Source organism: Schistocerca piceifrons, chromosome 7 (genome assembly GCF_021461385.2).
Source record: "Schistocerca piceifrons isolate TAMUIC-IGC-003096 chromosome 7, iqSchPice1.1, whole genome shotgun sequence".
NCBI classification, from domain to species: Eukaryota; Metazoa; Arthropoda; class Insecta; order Orthoptera; family Acrididae; genus Schistocerca; species Schistocerca piceifrons.
The window spans coordinates 491158863-491181746 of record NC_060144.1 but is presented as its reverse complement, the minus strand read 5'-3'; the positions used below and the strand labels follow the sequence as shown (position 1 = coordinate 491181746).

At 42.7% G+C, this 22884-nt stretch overlaps 1 protein-coding gene across 1 annotated transcript in view; it reads right to left on the bottom strand.

Annotated features, from left to right (window-relative positions):
- Positions 1-22884, bottom strand: part of LOC124709041 (head-specific guanylate cyclase-like) — a 162632-nt gene that overhangs the window by 110328 nt on the left and 29420 nt on the right. Inside the window, exons 4-5 of the mRNA XM_047240686.1 lie at positions 15684-15822; positions 3510-3676 (exon numbers count right to left, since the gene is read on the bottom strand). Of these exons, the coding sequence (XP_047096642.1) occupies positions 3510-3676; positions 15684-15822 (306 nt within the window). The remainder of the gene's footprint in view (positions 1-3509; positions 3677-15683; positions 15823-22884) is intronic.

The window sequence follows — 22884 nt, the reverse complement described above, 5'->3', positions numbered from 1 at the left end:
TCTAAAAGGCCTTTATCCCATATCACATCTATATATCTATTCGACGGTAACATGCATCACATCATCATTTAGCACAACTATGTATCCATTATCAGGAATTATGAACATACGTGCGATTTGCGGCGCTTTCACTCTCCACAATATCGTCTTGACTAATTTTCTCTGTGCTTTGGTTAATTAGTGCCGCCATATTACACCAATGTGACGCACTGCACAGTTCGTTATCTGAAGCAACGCCTTAGTGTTTTCATAATTAATAAATCACTATAAAACCACCTTGCAAAATACTGACTCAACTAGATTAACGAAACAGTATTTTCTGTTATGACGTCATTACTGTGTAATCAGCCTGTTTATTGTGCAAATACATGTGTGTACAAAATCGAGCGAGCGAGCGAGAGAGAGAGAACATGAGTCATTTTAATTTAAAAAAATGTTCAAATGTGTCTGAATTGCTAAGGGACCAAACTGCTTAGGTAATCGGTCCCTAGACTTACCCACTACTTAAACTAACTTATGCTAAAAACAACACACACAGCCATGCCCGAGGCAGGACTCGAACCTCCGGCGGGAGACGCCGTGCAGTCCGTGACGTGACGCCTCAAACCGCGCCGCCACTCCGCGCGACTCATTTTAATTAATTTTCTATTACTGATCAATCGGATTTGTTTCTTCTTTGTCTGTTTACCGTGAATATTTATTGTCTGTTATCAATCTCTCAGTGCCATTATTTCTTTCTGTCAGCGGGACTTTTATAAGTTCTCAGACAATTTTCTTGATTTATTTATTTCTTGAACATTTTGCTACCACGAGATCACGATGAGAGCAGCGTCCAATGCGGTTGGGATTTGTCTAAACACTGGTTTTCGCGCACTTCTATTGAAGCAAAACAGACCGGTACTGATCGTCTTTATTACGATGCGTAGAAGTTCATGTTATGGCTGGATCGTAATCATATGCCATTTGCGTAACTGCAAACTGTCGTTTGGTGTTATACTTTGCGATGGTTAACTCTTTTGATCCAGCTGAGCACCAGGTACACGTTGTAACCTGCTTTTGCGGTGACGTGCCGTTGAAATATGTAATGCATCACTAATACAAGGCATTTGTCCAGAAAGACTGAAATATGCCGTTGTTAAACCCCTCTTTAAGAATAATGATATCTTAGCAACAATAATACACGCAGAAAATCCCAGTCTGGATTTCAGAAGTGTTGCTCTAAAGGGAATGCCTTTTACATGTTCAGTCACCGGATTTTACAAGCATTAAATAATAAAATAGCGCCGGTTGCTATTTTCTGCGACTTATTTAAGGCATTTGACTGTATGAATCATAATATTCTCGTAGATAAATTGAAGTTTTATAGGACCAATGGTATAGCCAACCAATGAATAATGTCAAATCTAACCAAATGAATTCAAAAAGTTGCAATCAGTAATTCAGTGAATATAGTGTGGGTTCGTAATTCGGACTGGGGAGAAAAACATGTATGAGGTTCCCCAAGGCTCTATCTTAGGTCCATTACTGATACTTATATATGTAAACGATCTTCCGTCTAACACACAACAAGTAGAGTTAGTTGTTTTCGTAAATGACACTAGTATTGTAATTAGCCCAAGCATACATACAGAAACAGAACAAATTGTAAACAAAATGTTTAAAAGTATCGTTGACCGGTTTTCTGCGAATAGTTTCGCCCCCAATTTTAAAAAGACATAACATATTCAGTTCAGCTCATCTAAGGGAATTACACCAATGATCAATGTAACACCTGCCGAGGAAATAAATAGGGTGGAAACTTCAGAATTGTAGATGTACATATTGATGAGGATTAAACTGGGAAAAGCACATTCTGGACCTCATCAAACAACTTAGTTCAGCTATATTTTCACCTGGAGCCATACCCAGTCTTACAAACTAAAATCCGGCCGATAAGACCACGAAGTTCCAATGATACCAACCGGCCAACGTGTCATCCTCAGCCCACAGGCGGCACTGGATATAGATATGGGGCATGTGGTCAGAACAGCGCTCTCCCGCCCTTGGGGAGAGACAAATCAGCAAGCTGGCAGATTTGCATAATTTCCTTCGATAATGTCATATTGAACAATGTTCTGAGGTAACTCATCTTTAAGAAAGAAAGTATTCATTGCGTAAAAACATGCTGTTGGATTAGATTAGATTAGATTAATTATTCATTACATAGATCCATAAAATAGGGAATCCTCCTCGGTGTGGAACATGTCAGATAGACACAGTACAAAAACGTAATTAGAAAAACTTGAGTTTCATTAATTTTAATGATCCTCAGTCAATAAACAGTAAAATTAGGTACATGAATTAAATTTAAACTTCTAATATTTACATGTTTAATGCTTACATCTGCTTTCATTAAATCCATCATTCAGACATTTGCCAGTTTCTTGATTATTACAACCAAGTATTGTCATAAATTAAAGTAAATTATTCATTTCAGTGATCCTCAGTTAAGAACAGTCAGATTATGTACAAGATTTAAAATTAAACTTCCACTATTTACAGACTTAAGACTTACAACTGCTTTCCATACATCCATCATTCACACAGTAGGTAGTTACTTGGCTGTTACAACCAACTATTGTTAAAAATTAAAGTATAATAAATTTTCATTAAAATGATCTACTGAACTTGTTGAGAAAGTCATGGGTGGAATAGAAGGAGTCGGCCACCAAAAAGTTTTTAAAATTATGTTTAAATTGTGCCTTGTCTGAAACTAAACTCTCAATGGTTGTTGGTAACTTATTGAAAATGTGCGTTGCTGAATACTGGACTCCTTTCTGGGCAAGAGTAAGTGATTTTAAATCTTTATGTGTATTGTTCTTATTCCTAGTATTGATACTGTGTACTAAGCAGTTAGTTGGAAAAAGAGATGTATTATTAAAGAATAACATGCGGTGCTCACCTACCACCTCTTGTAGTCATCTGTTTAAGAAGTTGCGCACACTGACTACTGCTTCACAGTAAATTTATTCCTTCACGAAGTTTCTTGTAAATAATCCACTACAGTTAAAAATGAACAATGATGTACGCAATTACTGTACAATACCAGTAGGAAAAATGATAATCATTACTCCACATGAAGATTGTCTTTAAGACAAAAAGAGCTGCGCAGTGCTGCAAAGACTTGTTTTGATCACTTACCCAGCGATATAAAATATCTCACAGACAGCAAATTAAAATTTGAAAACAAACTCAGAAAACTTCTCCTTGAGAATTCGTTCTGTTCCGTAGAAGAATTTCTATTACTGAACGTGTAACAGGTGGTGGGTAGGACTCACTGACTCACAAAATATGTATATCATTTTTCCTTTCTGGAAAAAGTTAGAAATGTAACCATATGTATAAGTTAATTTTCGATGTGAATGTAAAATGATTCTTTCCACATCATTACGATCTATAGTGCAACATGCTCCATGGAACATGAAAGTAACTGACCAACTAACTAATAAATAAAAGCTGAGTATACTTACCTTATAAACATCCAGCTGGCCACAGAAGACATCGAACTGGCTGTACAGGCTCTCGAGCATGCTGATGACCATCATGGGCGTGGCGTTGGAGCAGATGGACGTGAAGCCGACGATGTCGCTGAACAACATCGTCACATTGTCGTGCGTCGTCGCTTCGATGGTTTTACCTACAATGGTGGCATTCCCAAGCATAAATACCGACTCTTATTTAACTCCACTCAGTTAACGCGATGAAACGGCATGCAGTTTCTATTCACAAACTGTACGGGATATATTTAAATTCTCCTTACATTTACTGGGACAGTAGAAGACTGTGGGAAGATAATGATAAATAGGAACCTAGGCCCACATGGGTACATATGGTGCACGAACAAACACTTGAAACAAGATGTTTTACACTGATAAACCTTTTTGGTGACACGGTTCTAATTCTCTGAGAAATACTGACCGATTAATCGAGTAAGACGATCAGTGGTGACAGCTGTTTCAGTCGTGGAGCGGGTTGTGGAAGATCGTGATCTCTGCACGCGCCATGTGTGTCTTAGAACTGGACGGTGTCACAGTATTACTTTGTAAATATGCAAGACGCACTAAACTGCTACCGCATTTCACCCGCCACACGCGGGAGAATGATTACAGGGTGGTTCAAAATTAATGGGACACAAAGTATTTCTGTGACTGCAGTTATGATCTTATTTCAGAAATAAACATGTAGACTGAAAGGTTAATTCTCATAGTTTCCATTGGCATTCACAGATGTTCCATTTGTGAGACGGCAGATGTCTATCCGGCACTTCATTTCCTGTAAGACCCATTCCCAATCAACGGAGTTAGTCGCGCCACCTATCCGATGCCTTAGCTGCTGTAAGTCCTGAGGAAAAGAAGGTACGTACGTAAACCATATCCTTCACACATCCCAAAAGAAAAATTAGTGGTGTAAGATCAGGCAACTTGCGGGACCACAACACGAACGACATATCATTAGACTCACATATGACTGCTACGATTAGTTATGGCGCAGAAAACATTAAATTTCGGATGATGACGATGATGTCTCACAGAGACTCAAGGGTTTTGTGCACCCCATATTCTCAGATCATACTTGTTCATCTTCTCACTTAAGTGAAATATGGCTCCCTCAGAAATCTGTTTGTGAAACCATCCATCTCTTCCGCGCTTGAAAATCAATGCAAAATCGCCTCCGTTTTCGGTCATCGGCTGGTTTTAGCGCTTGCAACATTTGAATTCTGTAAGCCGTGAATTGCAGGCGCTTGTGCAACAGGCATCACACTGTTGATTACGACACATTCACTTCTTTGCTGGCACGAGGCATGGATTTTCAGGGGCTTCTTTCGTAGAACGGACGGATGTCTTCCAATACATCATTATCGGCAGATGGCCGTCTTGTGGTTTTTTGCTTGCGCAATATACATCCTGTCTCTCCGAATTACTTTGCCCATCTAGCAGTGTTGTGCCACTTGACCAAATTTAATCTAATGCTAACGTCAGCAGTGAACAATGACGACAGCTTTCCTTTGATTGTTGCCAACCCAAACTGTGAGACTTAATCTTTCAGTCTACAAGTCTATTTCTGAAATAAATTGTTACTGTAGTCTGTCCTATTCATTTTGAAACACCATGCACTATCATTTAGTTGCATTGAAACAGTTTTCACAGTTTTTAAATTTTTTTGGGGGCAGAGGTGTTGGAAAATGGATTGAGGTGGAGGAAATGTTTATCAGTTTTCTGGATGGTACCATGTGGCTCACGACGATTCCTGCCATTATCTTCTTCTCAGAGTAGCACCTACACCAAAGTCCTCAATTACAGTGGAATTTCGCCTAGCGGGCATAATTTGTTCCAGAATCTTACTCGTACTGCGAAACATTCGTTAAGCGAATCAATTTATCCCATATAAATTAATGTAAAACACGATCATGCGTTGGGGAATAGACTCGTATTCTATTCTCCAACAATCAAAGGTTGGCAAAGGACACTGGAGTCTACTCAGGTTGCCGATACTTGTTTGCAGAAACAAACCTCTCGGAAATGTCCACTGAAATTTGAGAAATCAATCGGACCTCAAGGATTTTAATGCAGCTCTGCCAACAAACCCTACTCCCACATCCTAGAAGGCATGAGTCGTGAGGAACCCCTAGGCAATGTATGACACACAGTGGATACAGGCTACAAAGCCAATGGGAGAGGATGAAAGGCGAACTTATTTCCGGCGCGTTTAAATAACCGGAACATATTGGCTAAGCGATATAACACCGAAAGAAAATCCTGGTCCTCCTAGATGGGGGTTGAGCAGATGGCTGGTAACCAACTCTCAGAAAACACAGACTACCCCCAGTACTCAAACGAGCCCCGGAAACAGGATCGTCTGAAAGGTAAATGACAAGGCTATGAAAAAGTACAAACGAAGATGGATAAATGGGCACATCAAAGAAGAAACATGGAATGTGAGAGGAATTTCCCAAAAGAAGGTAGAATTAGTAAATATACTAAGCGACATGAATATCGATGCTGCAGCACTGACAGTAACTAAAAAAAATTAAGAGGAAATAAATATGTAGGGGATTACATTATATGCTATAGTTGTTTTGAACAACATAAAAGACCAAGCAAAGGTGTAGCACTACTCCTGCATAAAAAATGGGAAAAAGACTTTCAAGATTGTACATCCGTAAGTGAAAGAATACTTGTAGTCAGGCTGAAACTGATAAGTGTATATGCACCTGAAGAAGGGGAAAAAGATCAGTCTGAAAGCTTCTATGAAGAACTAGAGAAGGCTCTGAGTAAATACAGTGCTACTGATCAGATTATTATGATGAGTGATTCCAATGCCAGAATAGGAAATATCCCAGTAACAAACGTTATAGGTCAATTTGGAGAACCAATATGTAATGAAAATGGAAAATTACTAAGAGATTTCGCACTTGCAACAATTTAAAAATCACAAATTCACTTTTTAAGAGAGAGGATATATACAAGTATACTTGGGCCAGCAGAGGTCTTAGATCAATAATTGACTACATCTTAGTAAATGATTAGCTAGCGGGCCAAGTAAGGGATACAAGAGTTTATAGGGGACAAGATATAGGATCAGATAATTTCTTACTAATCTCCCGAATAGATCTTTTCACAAAATGGAAGAAAATAACTAAACCAGTAACAAACCAACAAGACCAAGGCATCTATGCATTTAGGCATCAAGGGATCTATCTAGACAGGAACAGTCTTTTAAATAATTTACTAAATGCTGATGATGCAGTGATCCTAGCAGATAAGGAAGATGAGCTTCAGAAAGGGATCTACTTGGGATGAGAAATTCCGCCTTATGCAAGACACCTTTTTTTTCTTTTTTTGTTACACCCATACATGTTTCAGCACTTTTGTGCCATCACCAGTGTGTTAAATTTTTTATTTTTAACTGTAAAATTGATGTAAAGAGAGTAGACAAAATAAACCACAAAATACAAAAACAAACAACACAAAACCATGAAACACACACATAAACACAGCACAACACAAAAAAATCAGCAGACAGTAGGCAACAAATGGCACATAATGACTTACAACAACAAAGTCATACACATGGTGGGTAATATACTAAAGAAACAAGGACTCAACATCGCATACAGAACCAACAACACAATACAAAGCAGACTTGGAAGAAATACCACCAACACTGACAAATACAGCAGGTCTTGTATATACCACCTTCCTTGCAACTGCTGTCAGTCTGTGTATGTGGGCCAAACATGTAGGAATTTCAGAACCAGGTATACAGAACAACTCAGAGCACTGAAAAGCAATAGCTCACACTCAGCATTTGTAGACCACTTGATAACACACAATCACCACCCAACAAACATTGAAACTGCCTTACACATCATAAAAACTAGTAGCAGCTTATACCAAAAATTAACCATAGAAGAAAACTATCACATCCAAAAGTCAATAGTCCAAGGAAAGAAAGCACTCAATGAATACAATTACTGTGCAACAAAACCCTCTTCGCTACGACAGAACCCACACCAAAACTACTGATGGAAAAAAAAGAAATCATTCTCCCTCCCTCGCCCCCCTCCTCTCTCTCTCCATCTCTGCCCCAGTCCTCAACGCACACACGCACACCCACATAAACCATACATCACTGACACCAAATACAATTCAAACCCGCGCACCTCACCCAGCCAAAATGCGACACAACATTATCGACAAATAAATTTGCAGCTCACGTAGCCACTGGTTTCAAAAAATGTTTAAATGTGTGTGACTTCCTAAGCGACAAAACTGTTAAGGTCATCGGTCCCTAGACTTACATACTAATTAAACTATCTTTAACTTATGCTACCAAGAACACACAAACCCCTGCCCGGGGGAGGACTCGGACCTCCGACGGCAGGGGCCGCGCAGTCCGTGCAAGAAGCTTCAAACCGCGTGGCCACCCCGCGCGGCTGCCACTGGTTTACTGGGCTGACGAAATTCAACATACGATGCAACCGATTCCCATGCTTTCAGCATTTCTCTTATTGCGCCAGAAGATTGCTGCTTTGATGTTGCAGCCGCCTTCTCCTTATCTGAAAAACTCACCTCCACAACTTCCTGCTGTGAAACACACTGCATCTCCGTAAGTTCTTTGGTGGTCATTTCTTGGTTGTGATTTTCCACAAACTCCTAGATATCATTGTTATCCATTTCTAGTCCCATGCTCTTGGCCAAAGACGCAATATCGTTGACTACAGGCTCCACAGGTACTGCCTCAAATGCCTCAGAGTTACGTTCGACAGTGAAAAGTGTTCTTATTCTTGAACGTTTCCACCGCGAGGCGCGAACGGCTAGTGACGTCACACTAAATCGCCGTCAGTCTTTATACGAAACGTCACTCGTTAAGCGAGTCTATGTTTTACAATTTGTTATGCTCCTTGTGCAAATTGTGCGCTACGGGAGGTGCTCGATAAGCGAGGTTCCACTGTATTTGTTTTGTATGATACGATCTCTGTCGTTCCTTACAATTTTGCCCTCCACAGTTCCGTTCCGTTATTTCCTGACATCAAAGTCTATTTCAGTGAATACACGAAAATTATTAAATGGCCAACCGATTTTGACAGACTACTTATTCATTATCAATAGCTGACAAGAAATTATTGGTCATGTTTAGACTTGCCCATGACCATATAGTGAATAAAGTTTTCCGACTTGTTGGCATGGTAGTGTGGCTGTCCAACGTGTCTACAACGAATAGTGTACCAGTCGCAGCCACGTATCACGGAGTGAAATAAATGATCATATGGCATTATTGTCCGGAGACCCCCCCCCCCCCCCCCCCCCCCTCTGCGCTTGTTTGGCCGCCTGTCATTTTGTCGACTTGCGCTTAGCTGAAGGTAAGATGAAATGTCTGGGAGAACACAAACGCCCAGTTCCCCGACAGAAGAAAATCTGCGACCTGGGTAGGAACCGAACCTGGGACTGTATATCTAGAGCTAATGACACTGAGCACTACACCAGACATGCGGACACGCGGAATAAGAAGAGTGGTCGCAATGAGGTCGAAACAAACAAGCACCGGAGAATGTGTCTTGCCTTGCAATGACAACCGGTTTCAAACATAACAAGAATTGCTTTTCTCTGTGACTACATGACCATATCAATCAGCATCATAGTGAACTCTGCAAAGGCGACTACCTGAAAGGGTCATTTGCAAAGCATTGCTCACAGTAGCATGTAAGTCTGTACGTCTTCAATGGGCCTAACAACACAGGAACTGGAAAGTTAGCTGTTTGGAGGCGTCCAGTGTGATTAGAGGAGTCTTGATTTTGCCACTTTTCAAAGGAAATATACCGTCGAGTGCATCGAAGGTGCAATGAGGCGTTTAACTCGCTGTGTGTGGAGGGTATAGTTCAGACCGCAGGGGGTCCTGTGACGCCTTATTTATTATTTATTTATTGCTTATTTGGCCTGACCAGATTACGGCCGTAAGGCCCATTGTTACATCTGACTAGGAGCACAACACACACAAAAGATATTATAAAAATTCCTTTAATGATAGTAATAATAATAATAATAATAACAGTAACAGTAGCTGACACTAATAACAAAATGAAAATAATTGTAATTATAACAGAATAGAGCATTGAGAGTGCCACAGATTAGCTTAGCACATCTGAAGCCATGTTTAGTATCATTAGAAGCGGAATGGATAAAGGAAGAGAATAAGACTGAAATGACAGTGAGAATGCCTGTTAGGAAAGAACAGAATGCAGTTCAGGAACTCTGCCGACAAGTTCTGGAGGGGGAGGGGGACTGATCATAATGAGGTGCACAGAATACAGGAGATAAGGTGGACCATTATCTGTCTTTTGAAGTTTAGAAGGAATTTAATTTCCCTATTTTGAGGACTATTGTTCCAAAGTCAGGTCCTTGATACAGAAAATGGTTTAGAAAACATGGCAGTGCTCGGTGATGGCACAGAGAGAATTTTACTTTGTTGAGAACGAGTATTTCTACTGTGCTGTTCAGATAGTGAGAGCTGAAGACCAATAAGACGGAGTGCAATGATTTGGAAGACGATAGAGCAAACACAGAGTATGAGAGCCTCTACGCTTATAGCCACGTAGCCATGATAGCTGTTCGTAGGCCGGTGTGACATTGTCGAAAAAGCTTAAGACACAACCATACCGTGCATAAGCATTCATCGCCAGTTCCAGTCCGCATGAGCATTCGTATAAAAGTCCTTGGAGAATAGTATCACCACAGTCAGGTATGGGGAATCTTAGGGTCTCTAAAAGCTAGTTTTTAAGCTCGAGAGGAAATACATTTTTATATTCCTGTACTGAGTGAAGTGAAGCTGACGCTTTCTTACAGACTGCACTTGTGAGTTCAATCCAGTCTGAATGATAGTTCATAATTATGCCCGCAAGCTCTTTGCAGAAGAAGAAAAGCTTATTTGTGTGCCGTTTAGGATTAATGGTGGAAGAGATTCTCTGAATGAGCGTCTAAGATCGATTCCGTTTTGATGGGTTAAGTTTTAAACCTGTGCTGTGCACCAACACTGATAGGGGAAGTAAATCGGCATTTCCATGCTGGATGGCTGTACACAGGTTTGTTGGATCTGCACTTAGATGTAAATGAATGTTATCAACGTGCAGGTGATATATGCAGTGGGAGAGAATAGCTGATGATGATGTTTGGTTTGTGGGGCTCTCAACTGCGCGGTTATCAGCTCCCGTACAAATTCCCAACCCTTACTCAATCCAATCTCGCCACTTTCATGAATGATGATGAAACGATCAGGACAACACAAACACCCAGTGATCTCGAGGCAGGTGAAAATCCCTGACCCCTCCGGGAATAGAACCCGGGACTCCGTGCTCGGGAGAATAGTTGACACATCATTAACTTATAATGATAAGAGCAAAGGGCTGAATACTGGTTCTTGTTGGGCCATTGATCTTGCATCCCTCCATTGTGATCTTTTTGTTGCAATCATTACACACAGTTGACGAGATAAAAGGTACGAGTGTTTTTCGTGCCATGACTTGAGCTCACTAATTCAAGTTACCGTGGACATGAGCAACGATGTGTATGTGCCGCGCGGGATTAGCCGATCGGTAGCCGGCACGGTAGCTCAGCGTGTTCGTTCAGAGAGCTGGTTGGCCTCTGTGATCAAAAACTGAATGGAACGATCAACAAACGAACCTTAACGGATGTCCTGTGACGTCCGCAACGACCAAACACAACGATCAACAAGGAGCAAAAAGGAAAAAAAAAGCGGTCTAAGGCGCTGTGGTCATGGCCTGCACGGCTGGTCCTGGCGGAGGTTCGAGTCCTCCCTCGGGGATGGGTGTGTGTGTTTGTCCTTAGGATCATTTAGGTTAAGTAGTGTGTAAGCGTAGGGACTGATGACCTTAGCAGTTAAGTCCCATAAGGGTTCACACACATTTGAACATTTTTTGATGTCTATGTCAACATCTTCGGTGACGAAGCGTTGCTTTTTCTTTTATATCCTCAGGATGCGTCTTCCAAGAAGATAACAGTTTCGTTAATGATACTTCTCGCTAATGTTCTGGGGTGACGATTATTCATGCAATCTATCGTACCTCGTCTGGCGCAGGATATCTCGAACTCTGTATCAGACTGAAAATGTCTGGGACAGTTGTAATAATGATTGGAGTGTAGTAATCAACATCCCTGTAATTTAGTAGCTCTAAAGGAATTAGTCATCAATGTGAGGCTTCAATTGAATGTAGTAGGACTTTTGGGATATTGGCCATGTCTTGGTATTATAACTGAAGAGCAACAAAATTCAACTCAGGATCAAAAGTCATGGAATGGCGATATGCATATATACAGATGGCGGTAGTATCGCGTACCTTAGGTATAAAAGGGCAGTGCATTGGCGCAGCTGTCATTTGTACTCAGCTGATCACTGTGAAAAAGTTTCCGATGAGGTTATGGCAGCACGATGGGAATGAACAGACTTTGAACGTGGAATAGTGTTTGAAGCTAGAAGCATGGGACATTCCATTTCGGAAATCGTTAGGGAACTAATATTCCGAGACAGACAGTAATCAAGAGTGTGCCGTTGGTACCAAATTGCAGCTATTACTTCTCATCACGGACAATGCAGTGGCCGACGGCCTTCACTTAACGGCCGGGAGCAGCGGCGTTTGGGTAGACTCGTCAGTGCTAACAGACAAGCAACAATACCTGAAACAACCGCAGAAATGATGGTGGAACGTACGACGAACGTATCCGTTAAATTTGGCGATAATGGGTTACGGCAGTAGACGACCGACGCTATTGTCTTTACGAACACCACTGCATGGTCTGCAGCGCCTCTCCTGGGCTCGTGACCATATCGGTTGGATGTGGAAAACCATGGCTTGGCCAGATGAGTCTCGATTTCAGTTGGTAAAAGCTGACGGTTGGGTTCGAGTCTGGGGCAGACCCCTCGAAGCCAGGGGCCAAAGTTGTCAGCAATGCACTGTGCAAGCTGGTGGTGGCTCCATAACGGTGTGGGCTGGAACGGACTGGGTCCTCTGGTCCAACTGAACCGATAATTGATTGGGAATGGTTATGTTCGGCTACCTGGAGACCTTTTGCAGCCGTTCATGGACTTCATGTTCCCAAACAACGATGGAATTTTTATGAGTGACAATGCGTCATGTCGCTGGGACACAATTGTACCCGACTGGTTCGAAGAACATTTCGGACAATTCGAGCGAATTGTTTGGCAACCCAGATCGCCGATTGTGAATCTCATCAAACACTTGTGGGCCATAATCGACAGGTCAGCTCGAGGACAGAATCCTGCACCGGCAACACTTTTACAATTATGGACGACTATAGAGGCAGGTGGCTCAACACTTCTACGGCGACCTTCATGTTTAGTCCACACCACATCGAGCTGGCACAAGGCGGTCCGATACGATATTAGGAGTTATGATTGTTGTCTCCTCAGTGTAAAGTAATTCACATATACACAAATCCTGAAGAAACCTGTAGGCTCTCTTCCTCGCCAATTGTTAGAGGTGAGGTTGCAAGCGACTAGTGTGATGTCTACTGCAGGTGACTACTTTTCTGTCAGTGTGCTTTATCTACGAAAACTGATGGCTCATTTACTGGTTCTTGTATCGGGTCTTTTGTGAGCAGACCGGTACCTCAGCCGTGGCCAAGTCTAGTTCCCGTTCTTCGCAATGCTCCTCGCCACCGGAAGCTCTTGAGCTATCGGTTGCGTTGAGGCGACGGGTGAAGTGCTTTCCCCTGCCGTCGGCGTTTCCGGCAGCCAAGCAGCTAGTGCTCCAGTGCTGTGTGCTCTTAGGCAGTCGATTCTAACGGTCCTGAATGGCACCAGCGGTAAAATACCCGGAGCGGCAAACGTGGGTCGTTTCTGAGGAAACTCCTATACAGCGCCCTGCAGACTACCTGGATGGTTTTTGGACAACATGGTTGTGGAGATGAAGCAGCGATTAGTATGACTAATAAATTATTCGAAAACAGTCTTAATCGCAATTATTATTATTATTATTATACCACCAACCGGTTTTAACCCGACGTATGGGCGTTTACACCATTGGTCGACTGCTGGTGATGTCACTCCTGTCTACACAACGGCAGGAAACTATATGCCGTTATGTAGACAGGAGTGACACCACCAGCAGTTGACCAATGGTGTAAACGCCCAGAAGATGACTCCTACGTCGGGTTGAAACCGGTTGGCGGTATAATAATAATAATAAATGCGATTAAGACTGTTTTTGAATAATTGATACCTGGATGGTGCCTGAGGTACAGAGGTCGCTTACTACAGCCCTGCAAAGTTCGTCGCTGAACCATCGCAAAGCACGCATCCAGACACACACTCCGCAAAGGGAGCGATGTTAAGAGCTTCCTCCTTAATGTCGAATAAAGAACAGCCGTATCCGTGCATTTCATCCAGCAGTTCTTCACTCTCCATAACTGCGCGTAGGACTTGCCACTTCCAAGCATTATGGTAGTTGTGACCAATAATGCAAAGATAATTAGTTCGTTACTTATCTACGATGTACGACTATAAGACACGAAGGTATCAATTGTTTTAAAAATAGTTTCCTTACGCCACAGCAAAAAAATAACGTGACGTCAAAACCAGAGCTATTTACACTACTGGCCATTAAAATTGCTACACCAAGAAGATGACGTGCTACAGACGTGAAATTTAACAGACAGGAAGAAGATGCTGTGATAAGCAAATGATTAGCTTTTCAGACCATTCACAGAAGGTTGGCGCCGGTGGCGACACCTACAACGTGCTGACATGAGGAAAGTTTCCGACCGATTTCTCATACACAAACAGCAGTTGACCGGCGTTGCCTGGTGAAACGTTGTGATGCCTCTTGTAAGGAGGAGAAATGCGTACCATCACGTTTCCGACTTTGATAAAGGTCGTATTGTAGCCTATCGCGATTGCAGTTTATCGTATCGCGACACTGCTGCTCGCGTTGGTCGAGATCCAATGACTGTTAGAAGAATATGGAATCGGTGGGTTCAGGAGGGTAATATGGAACGCCGTGCTGGATCCCAACGGCCTCATATCATTAGCAGTCGAGATGACAGGCATCTTATCCGCGTAGCTGTAACGGATCGTGCAGCCACGTCTCGATCCCTGAGTCAACAGATGGGGACGTTTGCAAGACAACAACCATCTGCACGAACAGTTCGTCGACGTTTGCAGCAGCATGGACTATCAGCTCGGAGACCATGGTTGCGGTTACCCTTGACGCTGCATCACAGACAGGAGCACCTGTGATGGTCTACTCAACGACGAACCTGGGTGCACGAATATCAAAACGTCATTTTTTCGGATGAATCCAGGTTCTGTTTACAGCATCATGATGGTCGCATCCGTGTTTGGCGACATCGCGGTGAACGCACATTGGAAGCATGTATTCGTCATCGCCATACTGGCGTATCATCCAACGTGTTGGTATGGGACGCTACTGGTTACACGTCTCGGTCACCTCTTGTTCGCATTGACGGCACTTTGAACAGTGGACATTACATTTCAGATGTGTTACGACCTGTGACTCTATCCTTCATTCGATCCCTGCGAAACCCAACATTTCAGCAGGATAATGCACGGCCGCATGTTGCAGGTCCTGTACGGGCCGTTCTGGATACAGAAAATGTTCTACTGCTGCCCTGGCCAGCACATTCTCCAGATCTCTCACTAATTGAAAACGTCTGGTTAATGGTGGCCGAGCAACTGGCTCTTCACAATACGCCAGTCACTACTCTTGATGAACTGTGGTAACGTGTTGAAGCTGCATGGGCAGCTGTACCTGTACACGCCATCCAAGCTCTGTTTGACTCAATGCCCAGTCGTATCAAGGCCGTTATTACGGCCAGAGGTGGTTGTTCTAGGTACTGATTTCTCAGTAGCTATGCACCCAAATTGCGTGAAAATGTAATCACATCTCAGTTCTAGTATAATATATTTGTCCAATGAATACCCGTTTATCGTCTGCATTTCTGCTTGGTGTAGTAATTTTAATAGGCAGTAGTGTAGAATTGAAATTTCCGTGTCATCTACCGCGGATATAAGGAAAGAGTGATAACAGTACTACGTCGTGCCATCTGTGTGAAGGCGAGCATGACCAGTGCATACGGGAGTAGTGTACTGACCGAGCCAGAGGCGGCGCGCGATGTGCGGCGGGAAGATGAGGTGCAGCAGGCTGACGTTCTTCTGGCGCTCGGCATCGACGGCGCGGTTCGCCTCCTCGATGCGGCCCTTCAGCTTGTCCATGCGCCGCCGCAGTCCGTCCTAGCAGACAAACAGTAGCAAGCAGTACTAGTGTTATCCATCGACGAGTAACTCTCACTACTGGACATGCCATGGTACTGGGACCACCTTTTAATATTTTATACAAACAATAAAAGAAAAACACTGTTTTAGTACAGAACTTTCTAACGTATCTCAAAATATCGGCCTGTAAAATTTTTACTCTTTTGCAAGCGTTGGACGCTTGGCTGGAGGGACGGAGGAAGTGTTCCTGGGAGTACACCCTCTGGCCTGTCCTGCCTGCCGGTTGTGTAGTGGGCAGCTTCACCTCATGAGGCGAGAGTTTGACAGTTCGTTGCACAGCAGGATGGGGTGACGGTGATGATGCCTTGACACCGGGTGACTTCACAAGCTCAGAGCCAAATTTGAGGTCGCACGTCTGTGTAGCCATGTCCTTCACGGAGCGAGGGGCAACAAGAACTGAACTGTAAAATTTGAGGCTAACAATGGAAATGATATTTTAGATTCTACACTGATCGTTGATATGTGAAGGACAGAGAAGCGAACCACACTCTGATCCAGTTAACTTTGGAAATGCCTCTAAGATTCATTTTCTTATTTCTAAGTGGAGGGTTGACAGCAAATTCATCTTTTGAAAGGGTGACGCTAAGAAGTCAAGAGGGCTAATCCAGAGTGGTACACAAGTTGTAGACACTGCGAATCTTTGAGTTGGGATCTAGCTCAATTGGTAAGAGCATTAATGGCGCAGAGCGAGGGTTCGTGTTCGAATTTTAGTATTACAGTTTTAGTGCGTCAGGTAGTATCACGAACCCGTACACCTCACTGTTGTCTGAAAGATTCATATGAATACGGTTCAATGAACCGCAGAAATATTTCTAGTGAGGTTCTAGTATAAATTTCTGAGTGATATAATTAGTTTCCACCAAGACAAGATACAGAAACATGATCTTACTGTGGCTTCAGAGAGAGAAGTCTGAAGTTTAGATATTGGCATTTACTTGCATTCTAGACGTAGTGGGGTGGTCATAGTAGAGAGTGTAGCGGAATAATGTTAGCAGTGTGCCTGAAATATAGCTGACACTAAAGAAGGAAAGAGTCCTGTCTACAGGGCGAACCAGAACTCCGACAAACTTTCAGAGGTGGCAATGTGTACCAAAATGAGAATATAATGTATTGTAAACATGGACTCCAAATGGTTGAAATGGCTCTGAGCACTATGGGACTCAACTTCTGAGGTCATCAGTCCGCTAGAACATAGAACTACTTAAACCTAACTAACCTAACGACATCACACACATCCATGCCCGAGGCAGGATTCGAACCTGCGACCGTAGTGGTCGCGCGGCTCCAGACTGTAGCCCCTAGAACCGCTCGGCCACCACGGCCGGCCGTGGACTCCAGAATTCATACATTAGGGGTTATGAGTGCTTCTTCCTCTTTCGTACTTTGAAACACACCTCTTCTGCTTTGAGTTCTATATTTTGGGAACACGTAGTGAGGACCAAAACAAGAAAAAACTTGCAGTAAACGTGGGCTCTAAAATGCATAGCTTAAGTGCTGTGAGCACTTGTTCAGTAGAAGAAGCGTATTTAATTGTAGGCAAGATGAACAAGTGCTCATAGCTCTTAAGGTATGCATTTTATAACCCTGGTTTACTTGACTTTTTTTTGTTGTTTTGGTCCATACTACCACCTCTGAAAGTTTGTCGGTGGATCTCTGGGTCACCCTGTACATTCTTTTAATAATGAATTCAGCTTGAGTCAATACAACAAACGGTTCAAAATCACTCTTAAAATTTCGTTTTTGTAGAAGAAGATTAAGGATTCAAATGATAATGTAAGATTAGTAAAACTGTTGAAGAAAAAAATAGAAACATTTCAGGAGTGTAATATAGAAGGCTGTAACAAACCGTTCAGATTTACATTTACCGCAAAAAAAGGAAACTAATCACCAAAATAGGATTTTCTGCCAGGTAATAAGACTCCAATGAATGACCTTAGTAGATTAACAAGATATATGAAGCAGACTTGCTTCAAAGAGACGTTAAATTGTATCTCGCAATAAATGTATGTAATCTAAAAAACAGTCGTATTACAGAAAATACAAATGACTGTCTAGTTTACAGTATTGATGCAAATCTTTTTCATTTTTCTGACCTAAGCAGATCATTCATAATGGAGAAATGCCGACTTATTTTCTGATAATCTGGAACGCAAGAATAGCTACGCATTGATTTCACATGTTACTATCGTCAGATATGAGTACGCGTGTAGTGTGTGCAGTGTAGGTTTAATGGAGTGGAGCAGGAAATTAAGGACGTGCCTTCTGAAACTGATATGTACACATGTCCTACTCTTGCAGAAAATAAATTATTATAATATTTTGTTTATGAGTTTGTAAGGTTTCTAATTATTTCATCTTCTGAGTTTGAATGGATTCATCTACAGTGCATTAAATTAAAAAGTATTACAAGGAATATGCGAGGAAAAATGTATATAGAAAACTATTTATCTGGAGGGACTGATTTGAAGGACGTGTGTAAAGACATTCGGAGGCATTGAACGTGAGAATCAATCCAAAAATGTTATGCTGGAGTAATGGAAAATTTACGAATTCTTAAAAATGCTCTTAGTACCCGTGCTCTCAGAAGGAAAAGAGACGCCTAGATAGAGAGACGACAGTTTTCTTCACTGATAACGAAAGAGTAAGCTGCAATATTTGCTTCCTAGTGAAAACTATCTCAGAACTTTAGGCCATGAACTGTAGATGCCACCAAATGCCATAACATTTCTGAGACCGTTGCCAATGAACGGGTTCAATAAAATTAAGCAGCTACCTAAAATTGTCATCGAAGTAGCCCTTTTTTAGCCCCGCTGCTTTTTAAATGATGTATGATAAGTAACATTTGGTTACTGATCAAAGGAATGATATCCGCATGTTTTAAAATAAAAAATAATAAAAAAAGTGGCGGGATTACTGTGTATTTATTACAATGTTTCTTATATTGGGATTGGTCTTCGCCAAATAACATCGTGAGTCATCCCCCAAGTACATTCAGTTCCTAACTTCTTTTTTCATTGGTACCAAAGTAGAAATTCTCCTTTCGCGTTGTAAATTGTGGGACATGAAAAAATAGTCTGTAGGATTTTTCTGGTAGTGGACGGTAGCCAGCAGCCTTTCACTAAAATGTTACGAGCTCTATCTATTTTCTGTGTCTGTCTTCGCAGAATCCAAGAAATTGTGCGTTGTCTTTAGCTTTCTCAATGAACAACTGTTTGTACTGCTCTCGCGTTTCCGCCCATGTACAGTCGATTGAGAAACACGATATTTCGACAGCTATTATCTGAAGATGTCAGCGAGGTACGCTGTCGAAATATCGTCTTTCGTAAACGACTGCTCCCGGCTGGACACCCGAGAGCGATACAAAGAAGAAACTGTAGCTAGTGCGTATCGAATTTCGCTATTTGAAAATACTCCTTCTTTCACGAAGTGGGCCCAGGTATTTCCTGACGATTTTCCACATCATGAAAGTAGTTGAAAAAGATTTTATTATGATAAGTGAACAGTTATTTAACCTGTGAGTGAGCATTTTTCATTACTTGCTTAGATCATCGTGACCTGTACTGAAAATGAAGAACTGTCCATAACTTCAACCCTGCGTACTGAAGTTCCAGTTGCTAAAGAAAACTGACAACATTACTCTTAATAAAACGTACACGATATTTCCTTGTACTCGAAGCTAGAGCGTAGTTATTTCTACATGGCATACCCATCTGGAAACAATAAAACATTCTCTCTTATTTCGACAGGGTCGGCGAGCAAAGAACCGAAGAACGAAACAATGGAAACGATAAGCGACAAGCGAAACGATAACTCGGTCAAACCCAGCTCACTGGCTTCGTGAATTTCATACGCCCTTGTGCGGACCTTCATTTCACAGCTTGCGGCTTCCGCCAAGTTTCGTCATTCGCTAATGATCGTATTTGAAAATATTAGCTAAGGGTTAGTCACTTGTAAAGGTAGATTCCAACGAAACAGTTATAGCAATGATGATTTTTACTGAAATAATTTAGCCTGATAACTGAGCCATAATCAAATCCTTATTATTTTTACTCCACAACAAATATTAATTTAATCTCCCGCTTCCACCCCAGGGGCAATTTCCCCCCCCCCCCCCCTTGGGAGCTACTAATTTAGAAATTTCTAATGCTATGTTTCTTAACGTTGCTTAACAGTTAGAGGGGTGGCTAGCAAGACTTGAACGTACACTAGCTTCAGAAGAAATTCTGGAGTATACAGTTCCAGAAAAAACAAATTAGTAGCCCTCGAAAGACGACGTCGATTTTGATCCGATAACGGCGTATGTCACCTGGAGGATAGCAGATGTACTGATAATGCTTTCAAAGTCGTCCGCTAACAGCATAGCAGTATTGCTACCAGAGTGCCATCTGTGTCTACACTTTAATAGGAAATGTTCACAACCAGAAGGTTCAGTGTGATGCAAACCTGTGAAGCAAGCAGGTAACAATGCCACGGAGAGGCACTCGTGCTACCTACAGCAAAAGCGAAGTTGAAAGGGGTACGCTTGTGACCTTCCGAGTGGAGGGATCATCCTTTCGGAGAATTACCACACAAGTTACACGTGCTGCGTCAGCTGTGCAACGATGCTGCTATCATTGGTCACATGGCCATCCTCACGCCCGTTTACCAGGTACTGGACGTCCACATAGAACACACCCCCGTCAGGATCGTCGCATTGTAAGCGCGGCAGTGGAAGATCATATAGCTACCACACCACAGACCGAAGGCTTGTGAGCCCAGACATTTCAACTGTTGCGAAACGATTATTAGCAGTGGAAGTATGGGCACGCTCACCTCTAGCCTGTCTTCTAATCACCCCACAGTATCACCGTACATGGCTCGAATGGCCAGAGGATCACTTGGGAGATGGTATGACGCGCCGTGGTCTTCAGTGATGAAAACAGATTCTACTTGCTCGCAGGTGATGGCGATTTGCATGTGCGATGTAGAGCTGGTGAGCGCTGTATCGTTGAGTGCATTCGCCCGACACACTGGGCCAACCCCAGGACTGATGGTTTGGGGTGCGATAAGCTGCAACTCCAGTTCTACATCCACATCTACATTTATACTCCGCAAGCCACCCAACGATGTGTGGCGGAGGGCACTTTACGTGCCACTGTCATTACCTCCCTTTCCTGTTCCCGTCGTGTATGGTTCGCGGGAAGAACGACTGCCGGGAAGCCTTCGTGCGCGCTCGAATCTCTCTAATTTTACATTTGTGATCTCCTCGGGAGGTATAAGTAGGGGGAAGCAATATATTCGATACCTCATCCAGAAACGCACCCTCTCAAAACCTGGACAGCAAGCTACACCGCGATGCAGAGCGCCTCTCTTGCAGAGTCTGCCACTTGAGTTTGCTAAACATCTCCGTAACGCTATCACGCTTACTAAATAACCATGTGACGAAACGCGCCGCGCTTCTTTGGATCTTCCCTACCTCCTCTGTCAACCCGACCTGGTACAGATACGGATCCCACACTGATGACCAATACTCAAGTATAAGTCTAACGAGTGTTTTGTAAGCCACCTCCTTTTTTGATGGACTATATTGTCTAAGGACTCTCCCAATGAATCTCAACCTGGCACCCGCCTTACCAACAATTAATTTTATATGATCATTCCACTTCAAGTCGTTCCGTACGCATACTCCCACATATTTTACAGAAGTAACTGTTACCAGTGTTTGTTCCGCTATCATATAATCGTACAATAAAGGATCCTTCTTTCTATGTATTCGCAATACATTACGTTTGTCTATGCAAAGGGTCAGTTGCCACTCCCTGCACCAAGTGCCTATCTGCTGCAGATCTTCCTGCATTTCGCGGCAATTTTCTAATGCTGCAGCTTCTCTGTATACTACAGCATCATCCGCGAAAAGCCGCATGGAACTTCCGACACTATCTACTAGGTCATTTATATATATTGTGAAAAGCAATGGTCCCATAACACTCCCCTGTGGCACGCCAGAGGTTACTTTAACGTCTGTAGACGTCTCTCCATTGAGAACAACATGCTGTGATCTGTTTGCAGAAAACTCTTCAATCCAGCTACACAGCTGGTCTGATATTCCGTAGGCTCTTACTTTATCAGGCGACATTGCGGAACTGTATCGAAAGCCTTCCGGACGTCAAGGAAAATGGCATCTACCTGGGAGCCTGTATCTAATATTTTCTGGGTCTCATGAACAAATAAAGCGAGTTGGGTCTTACACGATCACTGTTTCCGGAATCCATGTTGATTCCTACAGAGTAGATTCTGGATGTCCAGAAACGACATGATACGCTAGCAAAAAACATGTTCTAAAATTCTACAACAGATCGACGTCAGAGATATAGGTCTACAGTTTTGCGCATCTGCTCGACGACCCTTCTTGAAGACTGGGACTACCTGTGCTTTTTTCCAATCATTTGGAACCTTCCGTTCCTCTAGAGACTTGCGATACACGGCTGTTAGAAGGGGGGCAAGTTCTTTCGCGTACTCTGTGTAGAATCGAACTGGTATCCCGTCAGGTCCAGTGGACTTTCCTCTGTTGAGTGATTTCATGTTTCGCGTTTTTGGAGGAGTCGCTAATCAGATCTCGGAACATGCAAAATGTTGTTATACCCATTCCTTTGCCCTTGTCGCAACAGGAAGGTGAAGTGTTGTTCCAAAAGGGTAATGCTCACTCACACACAGCCCATGAAACACATCGAGCTCTACAAGACGTGCAGCAATCTCCCAGACGAGCACGATCTCCGGACTTGTCTCCAATCGAACAATTGTGGGATATGATGGGACGAGAAGCGACCCGTACGACTCGTCAGTCAACAACTCTTACTGAACTACATGAACAGGTGGAGTATGTGTGGAATTACGTCTTCCGGGACAGTATTCGCTATCTGTACGATCGACTGGATGCCAGATTCAGCGCCTGCTTTGCCGCCCGTGGACGCTACATCACGTACTGTTTCGGGTGTTTCAAAAAAAATGGTGCAAATGGCTCTGAGCACTATGGGACTCAAC